Source organism: Scyliorhinus canicula, chromosome 11 (assembly GCF_902713615.1).
Source record: "Scyliorhinus canicula chromosome 11, sScyCan1.1, whole genome shotgun sequence".
In the NCBI taxonomy this organism is placed as follows: Eukaryota; Metazoa; Chordata; class Chondrichthyes; order Carcharhiniformes; family Scyliorhinidae; genus Scyliorhinus; species Scyliorhinus canicula.
The window spans coordinates 52,807,935-52,830,104 of record NC_052156.1 but is presented as its reverse complement, the minus strand read 5'-3'; the positions used below and the strand labels follow the sequence as shown (position 1 = coordinate 52,830,104).

Below are 22,170 nucleotides of genomic sequence, written 5' to 3'. Positions count from 1 at the left end.
GCCGTCGTCATGGGGGATGCTGGTGTAGAGTGCCGAGACATCCATTGTGACGAGGAATGTTCCTGGTTCAACTGGTCCATGGGTGCTGAGTTTCTGTAGGAAGTCCGTCGTGTCGCGACAGAAGCTGGGCGTACCTTGTACGATGGGTTTCAAGATGCCCTCGATGTAGCCAGAGAGTTTCTCACACAGGGTTCCATTGCCTGAAACGATAGGACGGCCTGGTGTGTTGGCCTTGTGCATTTTCGGGAGGCAGTAGAGATCTCCAAGAGAGAATTGTTCTTCTTGGCCTTGGCTCTCAGAGACGAGAGGCCTGCCTAGCAGCTGCACCAGACAAGTAAGTCTAAAGTCAACGCACGCTACGAGATAGACGCTCCTAGCTACTATTCTATAAAAGTTCGATGCCAACAGCCTCAGAACCGGACAACGGCCATTGTTCCTTTGACTGAGAGTGGGCACCCGAAGCTAAGTATAGGCTTTTAGTAGTAGTGATAGTTTAGTTAGTAGAGTTTGTGCACGAGTATAATTGACTGTGTGTAAATAAATGAGTATTGATTTTGAACTTACTAATTGGTGTATCGAGTCTTTGATCAGTATTCGGTTTTGAACCTTGTGGCGGTATCGAAAAGATGCCTGGCAACTCTTGAGCCAATGATCATCTAACATGAAATTTCAAACAGGAAAACATGCAGGCCACTTTTTTTTTGGAAAGTATTTTTATTCACAAATTTTCAACAGTTTTACAATACAAAACAACCCCACAAAAAAAACCCAGCCCCCCAAACCCTCTCCTCCTTCAATAGTCAACAGTAACCAACTCCAGAAAATGCAGGATGAACAAACCCCAACAATTGTAGAACCCATCACTCGCCCCCTCCTCAAAGCAAACTTCACCTTTTCCAGGGTCAGAAACTCCAGCAGATCCCCCTGCCATGCTGAGAAGCAGATCTCCACCCAATAAGACTCGCCTATGAGCACCTGCCTGCAGCTCCAGCCATAGCGACAACCCGAAAATGGCTTGGGGACCGGGCTCCACGTCCATATGTAAAACCCCCGAAATGGTGCTGAACACCATCCTCTAAAACCTTTCCAGCTTCCGGCAGGACCCTCCCACACCGTTCACAGACACCCTCCATCCTCTTGGATAGTTGGCTCATCCTAGACTTGTAAGGCGCTCCCCCAGCTGTATTAGTTTCAGCCTCGTGCACAAAGTCAAGGCATTTATCTTCCACAGCACCTCGCACCACAGACCCTCTTCCAGCACCACCCTAGCTCCAACTCACAGTTCGCCTTAACCCTCTCCATGGACACCCCATCCTCTATCCTCCTCCAAGATGGGCAGCGTGGTAGCATAGTGGTTAGCACTGTTGCTTCACAGCGCCAGAGTCCAAGGTTCAATTCCCAGCTTGGGTCACTGTATGTGCAGAGTCTGCACGTTATCCCCGTGTCTGTGGGGGTTTCCTCCGGGTGCTCCGGTTTCCTCCCACAAGTCCCGAAAGACGTGCTTGTTAGGCGAATTGGACATTCTGAATTCTCACTCTGTGTACCCGAACAGGCACCGGAATGTGGTGATTAGGGGCTTTTCACAGCAACTTCATTGCAGTGTTAATGTAAGCCTACTTGTGACAATAATGATTATTATTAAGATGAAGATCCTCCCATAGATTATCGAGACAACCCCGGACAGTCCTCTTTTTAAACATGCAATGGTCTTTCAATCTACCACCCCTGCCAGTGATCTGTTTCATGACCTATCAGCTTCTTCCTAAAAGGGCAGCCTATAGCAGCATCGGTAATGTATCAAAATAGTGAAGGGTAGGTTCCAAATATCAACTATGCTATGAAAAGGAGAGACAACCAAAGTTCGATCACAAAAAAAGTAGGCACTTGGCCTGCTCTTAAACAGTTTCAAGTCTACGTATGGTCAACACCAGATATTTGACATAAACAAAGACTCAGTACTTGCTTTACACTCAACCTGATTGTTTCTGCAGGTTGTTATGCTGTGTTATTTGCTCCATTCGCCGTTATAGTTTCTTCCACTATTTAGTTTTTACTCCAGATGCTTTTTGCCAGTAGACTGACTTTGACAGAAGATTACATTGCGATAATCATGGGGGGAGGGAAGAGTTATTAACGCTTTGTTATTGTCAACAGTGTTAACTATTTCTTAATAGAACAAGTTACCAATATGGATTCAATTTCCAATTCATTTCTCGAAAACCAGCAGATAAGTCACAGAATATTCCAGTGGCATTTTGTGTTGGTTTTCAGGAAGTACTGTAAATCATACACCTTATAAGACCTAAACACACACTTTGAAAAATGTCACAATGCTTAACCTCCATGGTGGAAGCAACATTATTAAAGATTACTATTAAAATAAGATGTTTGCACTTACCCAAAAATGGGTGCGGCATGTGCAATTCTGCTTTCATCAAAGCACAAAGTGCTGAATTTGGGAGGGAAGATTTTTGAATATGCAACATTAACTAACCACATTATTATTTCAACACATTAAAAAGTAGCGATAATTAAAGATGCATGTACTTTTTTAAAAAACTAGCGGTAATTTTTAGTGTTGACACTACATTCCTTAGATTTCTGTTTTGAATCTATCATCTCAAGCAGGAGGACAAAGAAAATGGCATTTTTAAAGTAAAAAAGTTAACAATTTAATTCCACATAACAAAGAAAGGTTTTAGCTTGTGAGAAGCCAATTGAACTGGACTAATTCATCTTTATGTCACTGGTAAACAAAATAACTGTGCTTCAATCAAGTTAAAACCGCAATTAAATGTTTTCCAAATAATTCTATTAAATGGAGAATATTTTGTGTTCAATGTTACAAGGCTTTCCACATCTGAATAAATGACACAATTAATAAGAAATAATACTGAGGAATCCTGCTGCTTTGAGACAGCATCCTCAAGGTGCAGATCACTGCATGATAAGCTTCCCTATAAATGTACCTTAAAAACACTCAGCAATCCTCATCACCAGTTCCAGAACACACAAATGGTAAAAGAATCTTGAAGTGCAGAAATGTTGCTTTGGTTGTACAATCCTCTTCAAGCAGAGTATGTTGATGAGAGTCACCTTTCCCAATGACCCCCATTTAAAGAATTGCTAATGGTCATCATTGTATTCATCCCCCCCCCCCCCCCCCCCACCAAACTCAAAAATGTAATGGTAATTATTTTAAACTTGACCAGCTGTGTCCACACACAAAGTGGATATCCTCCTTTCTCAATTTAGTATTTTGCAGCACACAAGCCAACAAAATTACATTATATAGTCTAAAATGACTACACCCTAGAACAACTCCGGATCAGATGAGCTCTCGATGATCAATATTCTGCATGATATTTCAGTATTTAATATAGCTGTGCGTGGATTTTAAATCATGTTCCTTGAGACTGCCTGTCTCAAGGCAGTCTGTAGTCGGCATCATTAATTGCTTCAGCACAAAACTCTCATCATCTGAGGAATAAAGGCTAAACACAACAGCTGTAATTGACTGAGCAGGTAATGGTAAAGTCGCTTAAACAGAAACTATCCCATATGCACTGATAACTGTGCTAAAGTTACAACTTCAAGCTATTAAGTTGGAGCTCACAATTTAATTGATGGGTACATTCAAATTTATTCACAAAGACATGGTGTCATGTGTTAGTCAGAGATGTTAGTCAGAGATGTTATCTGTGACCCTTTCATCACATAGTGTCCAACTCTGACCCTTAAGAACACAAGAAAACCAGTCCTTAATACTGATGTGTTGCTGATGTGTTAACTTGTCTCCAATATGCTTACGTATAAATATGTCTCCAAGTACAGCATTTAGCTTGTACTTGATTGGTGACGTCCTGACTGCCAGTGGAACCATACTAAAGGAGAGAGAGGAGGCAGCAAGGGAGAATGAATAGAATTGTTAAGTGGAACAACTGATTGCATTTGTCCTGGCTGAATGGGGAAAATAGTGGCACTTTCCACCATGGATGAAAAAGCTGATTGAGAAGACAAAGTGTTCTGTCACCCTTCAAGACAGAAATGCTTTGCCTCATCAATCAGTTCCCAATGTGAAAGGAAGTTTCCTCATATTCAAGATTTGAACAATAAGTAAAAATTTGAAAATCTTGTCATTATAAAATTTACCAGACTTGCTTCCCTCTCAATTTTACTTCATTAAAATTACAAACAGGTGGAACAAGCTTTCAAAAAAATAAAATTGAATTTTTCTGTCTTCCACAAGAAAACCTTCCCATTTATAGGCGGAATTACAGCTCCATTGCCCCATCATATACTATATTGCACAATGACAATATTGCTAAGCATCATAACCAGTAATTTAGCCTTTTTATGCACGAGCATACCTTCAACAATCATTATTCAGCTCTGGAAAATAGCATCTTATTAGTTCAGGAAGATTTTTAGCACAATAAAGACATAAAACATGTATTTACCGCCATGAATCGTTTAGTGGTGCAAGTAGCGCACTTAGAATTATTGCTGCAAGGGTGATGAAAAAGGCATCAAACAAATATTCCAAAACAAAAGCACAGAAAATGCTGGCATCAGTAAATAGAAAGAGCAAGTTATGATGTTTCAGGTGTATAACTTTGTTACTCTGATGAAGAACATGGAAAAAGACAGTGCCGGTGAAGACATTTTGCACGAGGCAGGGGAACAGCCAGAAGTCACAGCCATGTTAGAAGCAGGACATAGAACATAGAACGATACAGCGCAGTACAGGCCCTTCGGCCCACGATGTTGCACCGACATTGGAAGTCAAAAACAAAAGGCCATCTAACCTACACTATGCCATTATCATCCATATGCTTATCCAATAAACTTTTAAATGCCCTCAATGTTGGCGAGTTCACTACTGTTGCAGGTAGGGCATTCCACGGCCTCACCACTCTTTGCGTAAAAAACCTACCTCTGACGTCTGTCCTATATCTATTACACCTCAATTTAAGGCTATGTCCCCTCGTGCTAGCCACCTCCATCCGGGGGAGAAGGCTCTCACTATCCAACCCTCTGATCATTTTGTATGCCTCTATTAAGTCACCTCTTAACCTTCTTCTCTCTAACGAAAACAACCTCAAGTCCATCAGCCTTTCCTCATAAGATTTTCCCTCCATACCAGGCAACATCCTGGTAAATCTCCTCTGCACCCGTTCCAAAGCTTCCACGTCCTTCCTATAATGAGGCGACCAGAACTGTACGCAATACTCCAAATGCGGCCGTACCAGAGTTTTGTACAGCTGCAACATGACCTCATGGCTCCGGAACTCAATCCCTCTACCAATAAAGGCCAACACACCATAGGCCTTCTTCACAACCCTATCAACCTGGGTGGCAACTTTCAGGGATCTATGTACATGGACACCGAGATCCCTCTGCTCATCCACACTGCTAAGAATTTTACCATTAGCCAAATATTCCGCATTCTTGTTATTCTTTCCAAAGTGAATCACCTCACACTTCTCTACATTAAACTCCATTTGCCACCTCTCAGCCCAGCTCTGCAGCTTATCTATGTCCCTCTGTAATCTGCAACATCCTTCCACACTGTCTACAACTCCACCGACTTTAGTGTCGTCTGCAAATTTATTCACCCAACCTTCTGTGCCCTCCTCTAGGTCATTTATAAAAATGACAAACAGCAACGGCCCCAGAACAGATCCTTGTGGTACGCCACTCGTAACTGAACTCCATTCTGAACATTTGCCATCAACCACCACCCTCTGTCTTCTTTCAACTAGCCAATTTCTGATCCACATTTCTAAATGACCCTCAATCCCCAGCCTCCGTAGTTTTTGCAATAGACGACCGTGGGGAACCTTATCAAACGCTTTACTGAAATCCATATACACCACATCAACTGCTCTACCCTCATCTACCTGTTCAGTCACCTTCTCAAAGAACTCGATAAGGTTTGTGAGGCATGACCTACCCTTCACAAAACCATGCTGACTATCCCTAATCATATTATTCCTATCTAGATGATTATAAATCGTATCTCTTATAATCCTCTCCAAGACTTTACCCACAACAGACGTGAGGCTCACCGGCCTATAGTTACCGGGGTTATCTCTACTCCCCTTCTTGAACAAAGGGACCACATTTGCTATCCTCCAGTCCTCTGGCACTATTCCTGTAGCCAATGACGACATAAAAATCAAAGCCAAAGGCTCAGCAATCTCTTCCCTGGCTTCCCAGAGAATCCTAGGATAAATCCCATCAGGCCCCGGGGACTTATCTATTTTCACCTTGTCCAGAATTGCCAACACTTCTTCCCTACGCACCTCAATGCCATCTATTCTAATAGCCTGGGTCTCAGCATTCTCCTCCACAACATTATCTTTTTCCTGAGTGAATACTGACGAAAAGTATTCATTTAGTATCTCGCTTATCTCCTCAGCCTCCACACACAACATCCCACCACTGTTCTTGACTGGCCCTACTCTTACCCTAGTCATTCTTTTATTCCTGACATACCTATAGAAAGCTTTTGGGTTTTCCTTGATCCTACCTGCCAAAGACTTCTCATGTCCCCTCCTTGCTCGTCTTAACTCTCTCTTTAGATCCTTCCTCGCTTCCTTGTAACTATCAAGCGCCCCAACTGAAACTTCACGCCTCATCTTCACATAGGCCTCCTTCTTCCTCTTAACAAGAGATTCCACTTCTTTGGTAAACCACGGTTCCCTCGTTCGACCCCTTCCTCCCTGCCTGACTGGTACGTACTTATCAAGAACATGCAATAGCTGTTCCTTGAACAAGCTCCATATATCCAGTGTGCCCAACCCTTGCAGCCTACTTCTCCAACCTACACATCCTAAGTCATGTCTAATGGCATCATAATTGCCCTTCCCCCAGCTATAACTCTTGCCCTGCGGGGTATACTTATCCCTTTCCATCACTAACGTAAAGGTCACCGAATTGTGGTCACTGTTTCCAAAGTGCTCACCTACCTCCAGATCTAACACCTGGCCTGGTTCATTACCCAAAACCAAATCCAATGTGGCCTCGCCTCTTGTTGGCCTGTCAACATATTGTGTCAGGAAACCCTCCTGCACACATTGTACAAAGAACGACCCATCTAATGTACTCGAACTATATCTTTTCCAGTCAATATTTGGAAAGTTAAAGTCTCCCATAACAACTACCCTGTTACTTTCGCTCTTTTCCAGAATCATCTTCGCCATCCTTTCCTCTACACCCCTAGAACTATTAGGTGGCCTATAGAAAACTCCCAACAGGGTGACCTCTCCTTTCCTGTTTCTAACCTCAGCCCATACTACCTCGGAAGAAGAGTCCCCATCTAGCATCCTTTCCGCCACTGTAATACTATCCTTGACTAGCAGCGCCACACCTCCCCCCTTTTTGCCCCCTTCTCTGAGCTTACTAAAACACCTAAACCCCGGAACCTGCAACAACCATTCCTATCCCTGCTCTATCCATGTCTCTGAAATGGCCACAACATCGACGTCCCAGGTACCAACCCACGCTGCCAGTTCCCCTACCTTATTTTGTATACTCCTGGCATTGAAGTAGACACACTTCAAACCACCTACCTGAACACTGGCACCCTCCTGTGAAGTCAAATCTATGCTCCTGACCTCTATACTCTCAATCTCCCGTACCCCAAAACTACAATCCAGGTTCCCATGCCCCTGCTGAATTAGTTTAAACCCCCCCAAAGAGCACTAACAAATCTCCCCCCCAGGATATTGGTGCCCCTCAGGTTCAGATGTAGACCATCCTGTCTATAGAGGTCCCACCTTCCCCAGAAAGAGCTCCAGTTATCCAGAAATCTGAATCCCTCCCGCCTGCACCATCCCTGTAGCCACGTGTTTAATTGCTCTCCCTCCCTATTCCTCATCTCACTATCACGTGGCACGGGTAACAACCCAGAGATAACAACTCTGTTTGTTCTCGCTCTGAGCTTCCATCCTAGCTCCCTAAAGGCCTGTCTGACATCCTTGTCCACTTTCTTACCTATGTCGTTAGTGCCAATGTGGACTACGACTTGGGGCTGCTCCCCCTCCCCCTTAAGGACCCGGAAAACACGATCCGAGACATCACGTACCCTTGCACCTGGGAGGCAACATACCAAACGCGAGTCTCTCTCGCTCCCACAAAATCTCCTATCTGTGCCCCTGACTATTGAGTCCCCAATTACTAATGTTCTACTCCTTTCCCCCCTTCCCTTCTGAGCAACAGGGACAGACTCCGTGCCAGAGGCCCGTACCCCATGGCTTACCCCTGGTAAGTCGTCCCCCCCACAAGTATCCAAAACGGTATACTTGTTACTCAGGGGAACGACCGCAGGGGGTCCCTGCACTGACTGCTTCTTCCCAGTCCCTCTTACAGTTACCCATCTATCTCCAGTCTTTGGTGTAACTACTTCCCTGAAGCTCCTATCTATGACCCCCTCTGCCTCCCGAATGATCCGAAGTTCATCCAGCTCAAGCTCCAGGTCCCTAACACGGTTTTTGAGGCGCTGGAGTTGGTTGCACTTCCCACAGATGAAATCAGCAGGGACACTGACGGCGTCCCTCACCTCAAACATTCTGCAGGAGGAGCATTGTACTGCCTTCCCTGACATCACCTCTAGATTTAAAAAAAACAATAAAAATAAAAATAAAGGAAGAGCTTACCTGATATACCCTCAAACCCTGCTCCCGCTGAAAGGTAAGCCAATTTAAAGGCACTCACTCACCTTCACGACATGCCCCTGCTCCCGCTTCCCAATGACAGGGTGAACATAAAGTACTGGAAGTCTTCAGACGGAATTGAAGGAGTTGAGAAAAATAGTAAATCAGCCTGTTAAAAAGTAGTAACCTTAGGATTAGTCCCATTGCCATGTGTTAGTGAATATTGGGCGAGGGTTGTGATAGGTATAAACGTGGCTAGGGAAGTGATGCCGGAGGGAGGGTTTCAGAAAGAGGGAAACATTGTACAAGTCGGAGGAGGTTGAATCTGAATAGAATCTGAACCCAAACCCAAACAGAACCTGGACCAGTTTCCTCAGACAGTAGCTGTTGAGAGGTTTTAAACACATTTGGCAGGGAGGGGGATACTTGAAAAGGGCAGCAGGAAGAAGCAGCAATGAAATCTCAGGAGAGGGAGATGTGGTCAGGAGAAAAATTAAAAATATTCCAAAGATTGCAGGGGCCAAATTGTGGAGTATAACAAAAGCGATGAAGGAAGTATGAAGTTGTAAGAGTTAGGAAAATTATTAAAACAATTAAAAGTAGTATCAATGCTTGTATTATGACATAGCTGTACTAAGGGTCACATGGCTCAAACAAGGCCCAGATTGGATTCCTAATATTCCGGATTACTAATTATTTGGGGATGATCGAGAAAGAAAAAGAGGGGGTGTGACAATATTGACTAATACTGGAAGTATACAAGGCATTTCTAGAATAGAATTCATTTAGTTTGAGTTAAGAAACAAAGAGAGAGCTGGAGTTTTCTTTAAAACAGTACCCAAACCCATGGATTTGTTAACGGCAAAGTGGGTCAAACTTACTTGATTGAGGTAACAGAGAAGCTTGCTCAAGATAGAACAATGGCAGAGGGGAGGGGGGGCATGTGATGCAGGCACGGAAATAGCAGCTTTTCCACAGGCTCTTGCGCCACACGCTTTATAATCCGTCTTTTAGCCCGTTTGCCCGGCACATGTTTGCCTAACCCGAGACTCAATATTTGGTAGTATGTCCCTGGAAGACTTTTGGATAAGTATTGGAGTGGAAATGCTGAAAAATCTGAAGAAATCCAGCGATAAAAGGGTGCAGTCGGATTGGACAGGGTGGAGCCGCCTTTTCAAAATGGTGACTTGATCCTCGTGCGGTTTCTCAACGCAAACCATTCTGAGGTGCTGAAAGTGATGACCACAAAGATTAGCTGAGTAATAGATCAGAGGCTCGGCCTGCTAACGCACTATTTGAGTGCTCATGATGGAAAATTTGAGTGCTCATGATGCCGAGTTGCAGAATATTATTAAGAGACTCGATGAAACAGAGAAAAGAATCCTGAACGTCAAAAATTTTGCTTCCTCAGCTGAAGCTCGCTGTCAATCCTTGGAAAACCAACAATACCGAGGCCAGAGAAAGAGTATCTGGGTCGTCGGTCTGCCAGTAGGAGTGGAGGTTAAGGCTCCTGTTAGGTTTTTTTGAGAACTGGCTGCCAAGTTTTAAACTGGATCTGAAGGCTGGGTGCTTCAAATTGGAAAGGGCGCATTGTATCCTGTGTTTGAGGCCAAAGGACAATCAACGTCCCAGGCCTATAATAATTTGCCTCCACAATTTTAAAGTTCGCCAGAGGGTCCTGGAGAAAGCGAGGTGTGGTGGGACCTGGCTCCATGATGGGGTGACAAGCTCCTTTTTCCAGGATGTTTTGGCGACAATGCAGCGGAATCATCAAGGCTTCAATGAAGTTTGAAGGCAACGCAAGGCTTCTGGAATTAATTAATTCATGCATTATCCTTGAACCCTGAAAGTGATATGCTACTACTCCATTAGTCTTCTGATAATCCAGCTAGTGCCTTGGCCTTCTCCAAGTCCACATGGGCGAAGAGTTGGACTGATGATCTGCAGCTATGAAAATCTGAAATCCAGACTTTTGCCCAATCATGTTGTTTGTCTGATTTAAGTGTCATATATCCTGCTTAGTGAGTGATGTTAACATTTGAGCTCTGTAATTAATGTCTTTTCTTTGTCCTTAACTGTCCAGGGGCTTTTATTATTGGTCATAGTGGTGCCACGCGCTAATTATTCATCGTACTTCCTTGTTATATCCTCTAAGTACTCATGTCAGAATCAAGTGGTGCCATCGCCGAGAGGTGGGTGGAAGGTGCAGGACTTCATGGATGGGTACATAATGCAGGAGGGGCATTTGGCTCCCATTCCTTGTTGTCTTTTTGTTCATCTCCTCCTAGTTGAGGAAGTTGTCTCCTGATGGTAATGACAGTATCGCTGTAGGGTTAGTCCTGTGGGTCTTCACGGTGGAATGCACCAGTGGGATGCCAGAGATGCCAGATGTCAGATCAAGGAGCAGAGGTGAGTGTAGTGGCCATCATAAAGAGAACGTTCTGTGGAAACTCAAAGTTCTGAAGGTGGATAAATCCCCTGGACTGGATGGACTACACCCCAGGGGTCTAAAAGAGATAGCTGAGGAGTTTGTGGAGGCATTGGTGGTGATCTTTCAGGAATCGCTGGAGGCAGGGAGGGTCCCAGAGGACTAGAAAGTGACTAATGTAGTACCCCTGTTTAAGAAGGGAGGGAGGCAGAAGACAGGAAGTTGTAGGCTGGTTAGCCTGACTTCGGTCATTGGTAAGATTTTAGAATCCATTATTAAAGATGAGATTACGGAGTACTTGGAAGTACATGATAAAATAGGACTGAGTCGGCATGGCTTTGTCAAGGGGAGGTCATGTCTGTTAGAGTTCTTTGAGGAGGTAACAAGGAAGTTAGACAAGGGAGAACCAGTGGACGTGATTTATTTACATTTCCAGAAGGCCTTTGACATGGTGCCGCATGGGAGACTGTTAAATAAATATGAACCCATGGTGTTAAGGGTAAGATCGTGGAATGGATAGAGAATTGGCTGACTGGCAGAAGGCAGAGAGTGAAGGGTCTTTTTCAGGAAGGCAGCCGGTGACTAGTGATGTGCCTCGGAGGTCGGTGCTGGGACCACAACTTTTCACAATATATATTAACAATCTGGAAGGAGGAACTGAAGGCACTGTTGTTAAGTCTGCAGACGATACAAAGGTATGCAGAGGGGCAGGTAGTACTGAGGAAGCAGGGGGGCTGCAAAAAGACTTGCACAGGTTGGAGATGGGCAAAGAAGTGGCAGATGGAATACAATGTGGAAAAGTGTGAGGTTATGTACTTTGGAAGGAGAAATGGAGGTGTAGATTGTTTTCTAAATGGGGAAATGCTCAGGATATCAGAAGCACAAAGGGATTTAGAAGTCCTTGTTCAAGATTCTCTTAAGGTTAACGTGCAGGTTCAGTCGGCAGTTGGGAAGGCAAATGCGATGTTAGCATTCCTGTCAAGAGGGCTAGAATACAAGAGCAGGGATGTACTTCTGAGGCTGTATAAGGCTGTAGTCAGACCCCATTTGGAGTATTGTGAACAGTTTTGGGCCCCGTATCTTGGGAAGAGTGTGCTGGCCTTGGAAAGGGTCCAGAGGATGTTCACAAGAATGATCCCTGGAATGAAGAGCTTGACATAAGAGGAACGGTTGAGGATTCTGGGTCTGTACTCATTGGAGTTTAGAAGGACGAGGGGGGATCTTATGAAAACTTACCGGATACTGAGAGGCCTGGATGGAGTGGATGTGGAGAGTATGTTTCCACTTGTCGGAAAAACTAGAACCATTGGGCACATACTAAAGGGACAATCCTTTAAAACAGAGATGAGGAGGAATTTCTTCAGCAAGAGGGTGGCGAATCTGTGGAACTCTTTGCCGCGGAAGGCTCATTGCACTGAGTGCCTTTAAGACAGAGCTGATAGGTTCTTGATTAATAAGGTGATCAGGGGTTATGGGGATTGATTAATGTGATCAGGGGTTATGGGGATGAGAAAACTATCAGCCATGATTGAATGGCGGAGCTGACTTGATGGGCTGTGTGGTCTAATTCTGCTGCTATGTCTTATGGCACTCACTTTTATTGAGGAATGTCCCATTGGAACAATTGTGGTCGTGGTTCTTTTACACTTGTGTTATGTTGGGGTTTCTATGATGTTGACTATATCCTTCATTGGTACAGGCATGTCTTTTATCTGAGAGAAGAACATGTCAGGGATATTCTGTTGCCTCTGGTATTGCTTGAGATAGGGGAGGGGTTTAATGATGCATGCCTGAATGTGGTGCAAAAATCGTGGCCGGGGCTCCGAGCCTGGGTCGGAGAATCGCCGGTGACACCGGATATTCCCAATACGCCGCTCCGACGCCAGGACCTGATTCTCTGGCGACTGGAGAATCGGCGAAAGTCGCACGCACGCTGTCGACGCAGCGCCGGTCGGGGGCCGTGCGGCAATTCTCCGCGGTCGACCGGCTGAGTTCCCACCGAGTTCTGCCGGCTTGGTTCCAACCTGGTACCACCCGGCAGGAGTTCGGACCCGCGGCCGCTGTCCTGGTGGGGGGGGGGGGGGGGGATTAGACTCTGGGGGTGGGCCTACACGACAGCCAAGCCCGCGATCGGGGGCTACCGATTGGGGGGGGCTCGCGGATCTGGAGGGGGCCTATCTCCTTCTACACGGGCCCGCTGTTGCTACGCCATGTAGCATGGCGCGGAAACGGGCCACTGAATGGTTGGGCCCAGCGGCCCATTGATGCCGGCATGAAACACTCCGGTGTTTACACCGGCGTCAACACGTAGCCGGGATTTTGGAGAATCCCGGCCCCTATCTTTTCTTTCTGGTGGTATACGCAAAATGGCAGTAACTAATTTTAAACTTTGCTCTTGGAATATACAGAGTATTCATCAAAAGGAAAAGATCTTTTATTTTCTTAAGCAGAAGTGGACATAGTCCTGTTATAGGAGACTCACTTGGTGACAAGGGGCACCTAAAGTTAAGGTGGGAATGGGAAAAGCAGATTTTTTTTGCTTCTTTCTTGACTAGCAGCAGGGATGTGGCAATTTTGGGCAACAAGAATTTTGCCTTCAAGGTAGAAATTTGTGTTGAGGATAAGGGCGGAAGGTACGTGATTGTTAAAGGGTTAGCACACGGAGAAACTATACCAGTAACGAATGCATATGGCCCGCAATTACTCCCCAGAGTTTATTACTCAGCCTTTTTTGGACGTTATAGAGTTGGCCTCAGCTGACTCTTTTGTGGATGGAGACTTTAATTATCATCTGACTCTCTTGATGAACAAGCTCGCAGTTACTTGAAACCTGCCCATCCTGCAGGTTGGAGTGCTGGCCTCGGAGTGCGAGGAAACGGGATACCGGGACATGTGGAGGGTTTTGCATCCTAGAGATAGGGATTTTTCTTTTTCTCAGCTCCTCATCAATGTCAACTAGAATCGACTATTTTATTGTGCCTCTAACGATCTCACAGTTAGTGCCCTCTTGCTCTGCAGGTAGCACTGCAATTTCTGACCATGCTCCCGTCTTCCTGGAATTTTTGCTTGAGGACTCTCCCCGTAGGTCTAGGTCATGACAATTTGAAGCCTCCATGCTTAGGGATAAATCCTTTACTACATATTTTAAGGAATTTTTTTTACTCGGTCCATTCCCTTTCCACTCAGACCTGCAAGGCCTAGGCCAGGGGGTTGGCACAGTGGCTACCGCAGTGCCTCACAGCGTCAGGGACCCGGTTCAATTCCGGCCTCGGGTCACTATGTGGAGTTTGTACTTTCTCCCCATGTCTGCGTGGGTTTTCTCCGGGTGCTCCGGTTTCCTCCCACAGTCCAAAGATGTGCAGGTGAGGTGGATTGGCCATGATAAATTGCTCCCGAATTCCCAAAAACAGTTTGGTGGGGTTATTGGGTTGTGGGGATAGGGTGGGTCGTGGGCCTAGATAGAGTGTTCTTTCAGAGGGTCGGAGCAGACTCGATGGGCTGAATGGTTAGAATCACTGTAGTGATTCTATGAGTTCTATGAACCAGCAAAAGGCAGAGAATGCTGGAAAGCCAGTGACCGTTGGAAGTTTGTTGGCCGATGTAGAAATGCAGGAGGACTCCGAGAAAGCAATTGCTGAAGGAGGTTAACATAACTAGGGTGGCTCTTGATTCAGGCCAAGGGGAGTCTGAGATTTTCAAGGCATAAACTGTCTGAGTTTGGGAATAAGCCAAGCAAGTACTTGGTCTTTTAGCTAGGAGTAGGCCACTCAGCCCTTGAGCCTGCTCAGCCATTCAACAAGGTTATGGTTGATCTGATTGTGGCCTCAAAGCTATCACCCTGCCTACCCTCAAAACTCTTTAACTCCCTTGTTGGTCAAAAAAATCTATCGATCTCTGCCTTCAGAATATTTAACAATCCTGCCTCGATCCCTCTCTGGGTGTTTCACTGACTCACGACTCAGAAAAAAATTCCCCTCATCTCCACCTTGCATACATTTTCAAGAAAATAAGTTTTCAAAAAGAGAGGATTTAGAATACGGTAAATGGGGGGGGGGGGGGGGGGGGGGGGGACTATTTCTCTGTCAAGTGAGGCAATGAGGTTTAAAGTAGTTGCTAAATGATTTGGAAAGGATAAATGTTATCATTCAGAATTGCTGGGATCTCGAATATTTTACCTGAAAAAGGTGGTGGAAACTGATTCCAAAAATAATTTTAAAAGGGATGGGACTGGGACTTGAAAACGAGAAATTTGCAAGGTTACAGACAAAAAAAACAAGAGTGTGGGGCCAAGTTTGACTGTTCTTTCAGTCCAGCACGGGTGTAGCAATCTATGGGGGGGGGGGGGGGGGGGGGGATAGAGGGAGTGCAATGAAGGTTCACCAGACTTGTTCCGGGAATGGAGGGACGATCTTATGAAGAAAGCATAGGCAAGCTAGGCCTATGTTCTTTTATAGTGTCAAAAAATGGGAGGTGATCTCATTGAAACCTGCAAAATATTGAAAGAAATATACAGGGTAGATGCTGGTAACCTTAGTTGGGGAGTCTAGAACCTGGGGCACAAATTCAAAATAAGGGGAATGCCACTCAGGACTGAGATGAGGAGAAATGTCTTTACACACAGAGTTGTGAATCTATGGAATTTTCTACCCCAGAGGGCTGTGATAGCTCAGTCGTTGTGTAGGTTTAAAGCAGAGAAGACAGATTTCTGATTAACAGTCATGTAAAGTGTTATGGGACAGTGGGTCTAAAAGGCATTGAAGTGTCCGATCAACCATGATCGTATTAAATAGCGGAGCAAGCTTGATGGGCTGAAAGGCCTACTCCTGTTCCCATGTTCCCAGGTACAAAAGGCCGACTAGCCCCCTCTGTTGTAAGTTTTGATTATTCTACACCCAGTTGTCTTTTATATTCACAGATGCTGCCTGCCCTGCTGCACACTTCCAGTTTGTTTCAATTTTGTAGCTTTTCCTTCGTCTGAAAAAATATATTCTGCTCTGCACAACAGACAAAATTTCAGTTCAAATGGGGGGGGGGCTAGGATTAGGAAGGTGCTGTTGCAGAGAGGACGGCAGTCACAGGGGTTGGGTCTTCTGAATTTACTATCTTATTACTGTGCAGCAAACACTGAGAGGTGAGGAGCTGGGTTGGGGGGGAACTCTCAGTGGGTTGAATGGAGGAGTGTCTGTGCAGGGAGTTGGGGCTGAATGCGCTGGCAACAGCGCCACTCCCAATGGCCCTGGGGAAATTCTCAGGGAGTCCAGCAATAGTAGCGACGTTGAAAATCTGGAGGCAGTTGCGCCAGCACTTTAGGCTGGGGGGCAGGGTCAAGGGAAATGCCGATTTGAGAAAGGGAAGTTTTCGGAGGTGTGAGGGGAAGAGAGTCAGGGCATTAAAGGATTTGTTTCTAGGCGGCCGGTTTGCTGGATTGAAGGAGCTGGGACAAAATGTGGGTTGGGGCAGGGGGAAATGTTTAGGTATATGCAAGTCCGGGATTTCACTAAGAAGGAGATACAGAGCTTTCTGGTGGCACCGGCCTCCACACTGTTGGAGGTGGTGCTGATGACAGGGAGAATGAAGGCAGGGGTGGTGTTGGTGATTTATGGAATGATTCTTGGAGAAGAGCAGACACTGCTGGAGGAGATTAAGACAAAGTGGGAGGGAGAGTTGGGAGAGAGCATGGGGGCTACAGAGGGTAAATGCCTCAACTTTGTGCGCAGGGTTGGGGCTGATACAGCTGAAGGTGTGCATAGGGCACACCTCACAAAGGCGAGGATGAGCCGACTCTTTGAGGGGTAGAGGATGTTTGTGAACGTTGCGGGAGCAGCCCCACAAACCACGTTCATATGATTTGGTCCTGTCCAAAGCTGGAGGGGTTTTGGAGGGAGATTTTCAGGGTAATTTCGGCAGTGGTACATGTGAGTCTCGAGCCGGATCCTCTGGAGGCCAGATTCAGGTATCGGATCGGCCGGGGTTTGAAGCGGGTGCGGCGGCAGATGTTTTAGCCTTCGCCTCGCTGATCGCCCGAAGGTGGATCCTGTTGGGGTGGAGGTCAGTTTCTCTACCCTGTGCCCTGGTGTGGCGGGGGGATCCGTTGGGAGTTTTTAACACTCGAGAAGGTGATTTGGAGATGAGGGGAAGGATGGAAGAGTTCTACAATTCATGGGCTTCGTTTATTATGCACTTTCAAGAATTGGATGACATCGAACATTTTTAAATATTTTTTTTAAAAGAATTTCAGTTCAATAAGGTGGACACTTCCCTCAGAGGTGACAGTGCACGAACAAACTTATTTGTGACTAAACTGACCTTTCAAATGGTTAACTTATCCAGCAGAAACATCGCATTGATATATCCTTAAAAAGAATCTAAGTATCAGGTAAGGGTTCAGAATAAAAATTACTTCACTCGGTCATGCTAACGATTTTGGTGAAAAATTTCTCAGCATCAAAAACACTGTTCATGAGAATGGGAGAGACAGCTTTCATTGTTGACAATTTAATGACTTAGATGCTTGCGTTTTACACTTCTCAGTAAAAATGTTTGTTTAGAAAGGCAATGAGTAAAAACAAATTCCCTTGAAAAATTAGCTCACAAATACTCACTATCTTCCAAACCTATGCGGACAGAAAATACTGCTGAGGGCTTGCCTGCCTTAAAACCAGCTCTGCAACAAGAACTTGCACCTTTAACTTAGAAAAGCATCCCGAGGAGTATTATCAGCTAAACGTTGATAAAAGCCGAAGAAGAAATTATGAGGACGGGTTGCTTAAAAGTTTGAAGCAAGTAGTGGTTTTCAGGGAGGATCTCAAAAGGGATCAAAGCAAAAGAATGGGAGAGCGTGACAGAGCAAGTGCACAAGAAGGACAGCTAGCCTTTGGGAGGGAACTCCAGACTTTCAACATTCCAGGTCCTAAAGTACGGTCCCAGGTAGTTGCGTGGGGGGTGTAGGGCTGCACAGGGGAGGAACAGAAAAGTGGTTGTTTCCAGTTTGGCAGTTAAATTATCATGGCAACAGTTTCAGTAGGTTAAGCGCTGTACTAAGTACCGCTTCTCAGCCTCTTAAAATAAGGAACTAAAAGGGTTAAACTGGACACCTCCTCGTTTGCAGTTATATGTTAAATTTGTATACTGAAAGATCCCCGGTATTCCAGTCTCTATTGCCACTGAATCCCAAGGGAACAAAATATGAAACTTCAATGTAAATTTTGAGCAGTTTTTCCAATACAGCAAGAAATAGATTATTCCTGAATGTCAACTTTGTTTATACCCCTGCAAAATTATCTCAGAAATGCTTTACAATGAAAGGGAAAAAAAACAATGGAATCAGCCAGCCATTGTCTCCTGTTATAAATGCAATGTATTTTGTTTCAACTGGCTTTTGGCATCCCAAAATTTGTGGATGAGTTGACATGCCAAGTTAAATGCCTGCCAATTGCTTTGCCTTGTCATGTCACACTGTATTTTCTAGTCTGTCCTCAGGGAGAAAAGGTTTATAAATGCAAGCAAGCGATTCACTTCAACTTGACAAATGAGCTCTCCAGGAATACATACATGGAATACAAATGAAGTTAAACCAGAATGAGATCTATAAAAATACAGTATTTAAGAAAGACAGAAGCATAATATGTTAAATCTTTGGAGGTACACACAAACCTTCGCACCAAAATAAAACACAAACCGAGTTGTTTTAAAAATATTTACTGAATATATTGTGAATTCAATGTTTAGTAATTCTACATTTTTGAATTTTCCCCTCACACGTAGCGACAAGTAGGGGGCCAAAAACGGCATTGTACACATTGATCTCACGATACTGCCATATGCAGTGGTGAAGCAGTATTTCCATATGGTTCTGAGAGTATCCTCTGCTGAGAGGAAGAGCCAGTGCAACTCGGTGCGATAATATTTGAAAGGCACATTTTTAAGGTCGGTGCAAGAAATACCCAGGACAGAATTTGAAAATGAAATTAAATGAAAATCGCTTTTTATCACAAGTAGGCTTCAAATGAAGTTACTGTGAAAAGCCCCTAGTCGCTACTGTTCGGGGAGGCTGGTACGGGAATTGAACCCGCGCTGCTGGCCTTGGTCTGCTTTACAAGCCAGCTGTTTAGCCCACTGTGCTAAACCAGAAAAGGTTCCAAAAAATAGCAGAGTTCTGTTTTAATGTAAAGGACACATACATAATTGTTTCCATGGGAAAAAATGAACTGCATGGCATTATTCATCCATGAAACATCAGTACTAAAAAAAAAATTTAAAAAACAGGATTTAACTTATTCAGCCACCAATCAAATCAACCACCAGATATGTTGAATATTAAATCCTATAATGTCATCTTGCAGCTCATCCTGAACACCACCACGGGAGGTCTAGCATATTAAAAAAATGGTATGTCAACACATGTCAGCCATCACATTTCATTACAAATGTAGAACAATCTTCTTTTAAGAAAAGGAGAGAAAATGTCACTCAATCTTGTACTTTGTGGCCTGGGTCCAAAAGTGATAAATGTCTCACAATTAGCGAAGTAGCTAAAATGCCAGAGATGCCATATGGCTCTCCCCTTTCTTCAAAAATTCTGAAAAACATTTGGAAAACATGCTGAAATCTAAACAAAAAAAAACAATCAGTACAGCTGACTGAAAGGACAATGCTATCTGGTAAACTGGGTACTCTGCCTATGTTCAGACTGCACAATCTAAATTCAGTGCACAACATCACAGCTCAAAACAAAAATATCAAACAGAAACAGAGGTCTTTGAGGTAAAACAAACAAACGCTTAAAAGAGGCACAAAATAATATTCAATGGATAGGTTTGATCATACTGTGAAGTAAAAATTTTTGAATTTATATTTTGCATACATTTTATTTTTAACATTAGAAATTTCAGTTACTGAGAAAAATGGCAGATAAATAATGTATGAAAAGTATCTTCAGTGATTTGCTGAACAAAGATAATTATGCCATGAGTGGTCAGTTCATGGAATTAGAAAATTGGTTTTCATTGGTGATCTCATGTAAAGCTATACAAAATTTGACAAAAGTATCTCTAAACTTGGCTATTCAAATGCCCTCTAGATCAGCCACTCATCTCCACCCACTTTAAATGTGAACTTAACCAAAATTCTGGTGTGTAGCAAGTCCACCACTGTGCTCGTTAAATTATTTTGGCACCTGGTCTGGCAACAAAATGATTTTTTGAGTTCTCAATCTTGTTTTCAAATCAGTACAAGGCCTCACCCCATTGCACTTCGAGAATGTCCTCCAGCCCTGGAGCACTGAGATCCCTTCATTCCTTCAATTCTGACCTCTTGCGAATCCCCCCTAATATTAATCATGCCTCCAGTTGCCCAAGACCTCGGCTCTGGAACTTCCTTCTTAAACCTTTCTACCTCAATGCCTCGCTCTTTTTACAATGCTCCTTGAAACCCATCTTTTTAGTCAAGGTTTTGGTCACCTGTCCTAATTATCTCATGTGACACTTTTTTTTACACCTTCAACTGCAACTATATCCATTTGTAATTAAGAGACCAGTACTCTTCATTGTACTCCAGTGCACCATGGTTCTACAAACATCTCCCGTGAAGCACCTTGGAAGGTTTTACTTTGCTAAAAGCGTCGGGGGTGAAAATGATCAAAAACAACAAATATGTCTTTACACATATTAATTTCAAACTTTCAGATTGAGCGCAAGATTAGACACTCACCACCTCCCCAAGAGAAGCAGCAATCATGTGAACAAGCGGAGCCTTTTTTGTAGACACAGAGGAACCCAGCACAGATTTTGTGTATTCATAGGTAACGAAGAAAAGAGCAGCTGAAATTAATCATACACAAAAGGGAGAAAAACTCCAGTCAGTCTAAAAGTTAAGTGTTGATAAACTGCTCCAAAAAGAATCTGCAATACAATGACCTGGTCACTCACTTCAGTTACTCTGAACATTTATTCAGCAAATGACCAGTGGATTTAAACTTTGAACAATTATAGGCTATGTGGAAATTTCACCTCTATGGGGAACAAGGCTGGTTTTCTTTAAGGAATATAGCCCAAAGTTTCATTCTTAGTTATGACCTGTTGACTTTAGTCTAATCATTTCATACATATTGGCTTTAGAACCTTTAAATCTTCACATACAATAATAGAAAGTTTCTTCGTGGGATATGCGCAAAGCTACATTTAATGCCCATCCCTGGCTCTTCCAAGATGGTGTTGGTTGACTTTTCCGTGAACCATAGCACTCTTCGTGAAGATGACGTTCTGAGAATGGCAGTAGATAGGAAATTCCAGGATAGTGACGCAGTGAAAATGAAGGAATGGTGAATATGCATCCATGACACAAGGGTGTACTTATCTTGAACGTGAGGCTGTACCCTTTACAACTGAGAATAAGGACAAGCAAGAGAAAGCACAACCACTGCCATTCTCACAGTGAACAACAGAACAAAGTTTTTGCAGAACAAAAGTAGGTTGGGAGTTTTTCAATCAACAACTTTAGTGTGACTTGACCATTTTATAGTTTGATTCAATATGTTATTTAATACGGTGAACTAATATGGTTAAGTAGCCATTTTGAATTAATCCATAAGACATTTTAAAAAGTAACTAGTTACTGTGTTATTGGAAACCAGCCAGGACAAGTCGTCAGCCTCAATTATGGCATTTTCAGAATAAATAATTAATCAATATACGTGGTACGGGCTTGTAACAGAAAGTACATAATGTTTTATGTTTCATAATTAACATCAGATTTTAAAATACTAATTGTACATTACAAGAAGGCTGTACATTGTAAGATTTGTTTGTCAAGCCAGTCTGGAAAGATAAGGTGTGCTGAGGTCGAAGCCATCATGACCTTGGCTAGTTACATTAAAATGAGTAAAGAATAAGGCATTGTATTATTGTGTGGGAAAAGTGTCACATAAAACATTGAGTGGCCCCATTGTATTACTAAATGAGGAGACGCGCACAAGTGTCAGGAACCAATTAGAAAATCAGCAGATGGTTAAGTTAACCAATTATTGTTCGACAGTTCGGCTAATTCAAGATCAGAAACTGTGAAGTGAGGGTAAAAAACTGAAGA

The 22,170-nt window shown here is 43.9% G+C and overlaps 1 protein-coding gene across 3 annotated transcripts in view; it reads right to left on the bottom strand.

Annotated features, from left to right (window-relative positions):
* Window positions 1–22,170, bottom strand: part of slc25a26 (solute carrier family 25 member 26) — a 287,293-nt gene that overhangs the window by 231,158 nt on the left and 33,965 nt on the right. For all 3 annotated transcript variants that reach the window (XM_038810595.1, XM_038810597.1, XM_038810596.1), the window contains exon 3: window positions 20,797–20,906. In XM_038810595.1, the coding sequence (XP_038666523.1) occupies window positions 20,797–20,906 (110 nt within the window). The remainder of the gene's footprint in view (window positions 1–20,796; window positions 20,907–22,170) is intronic.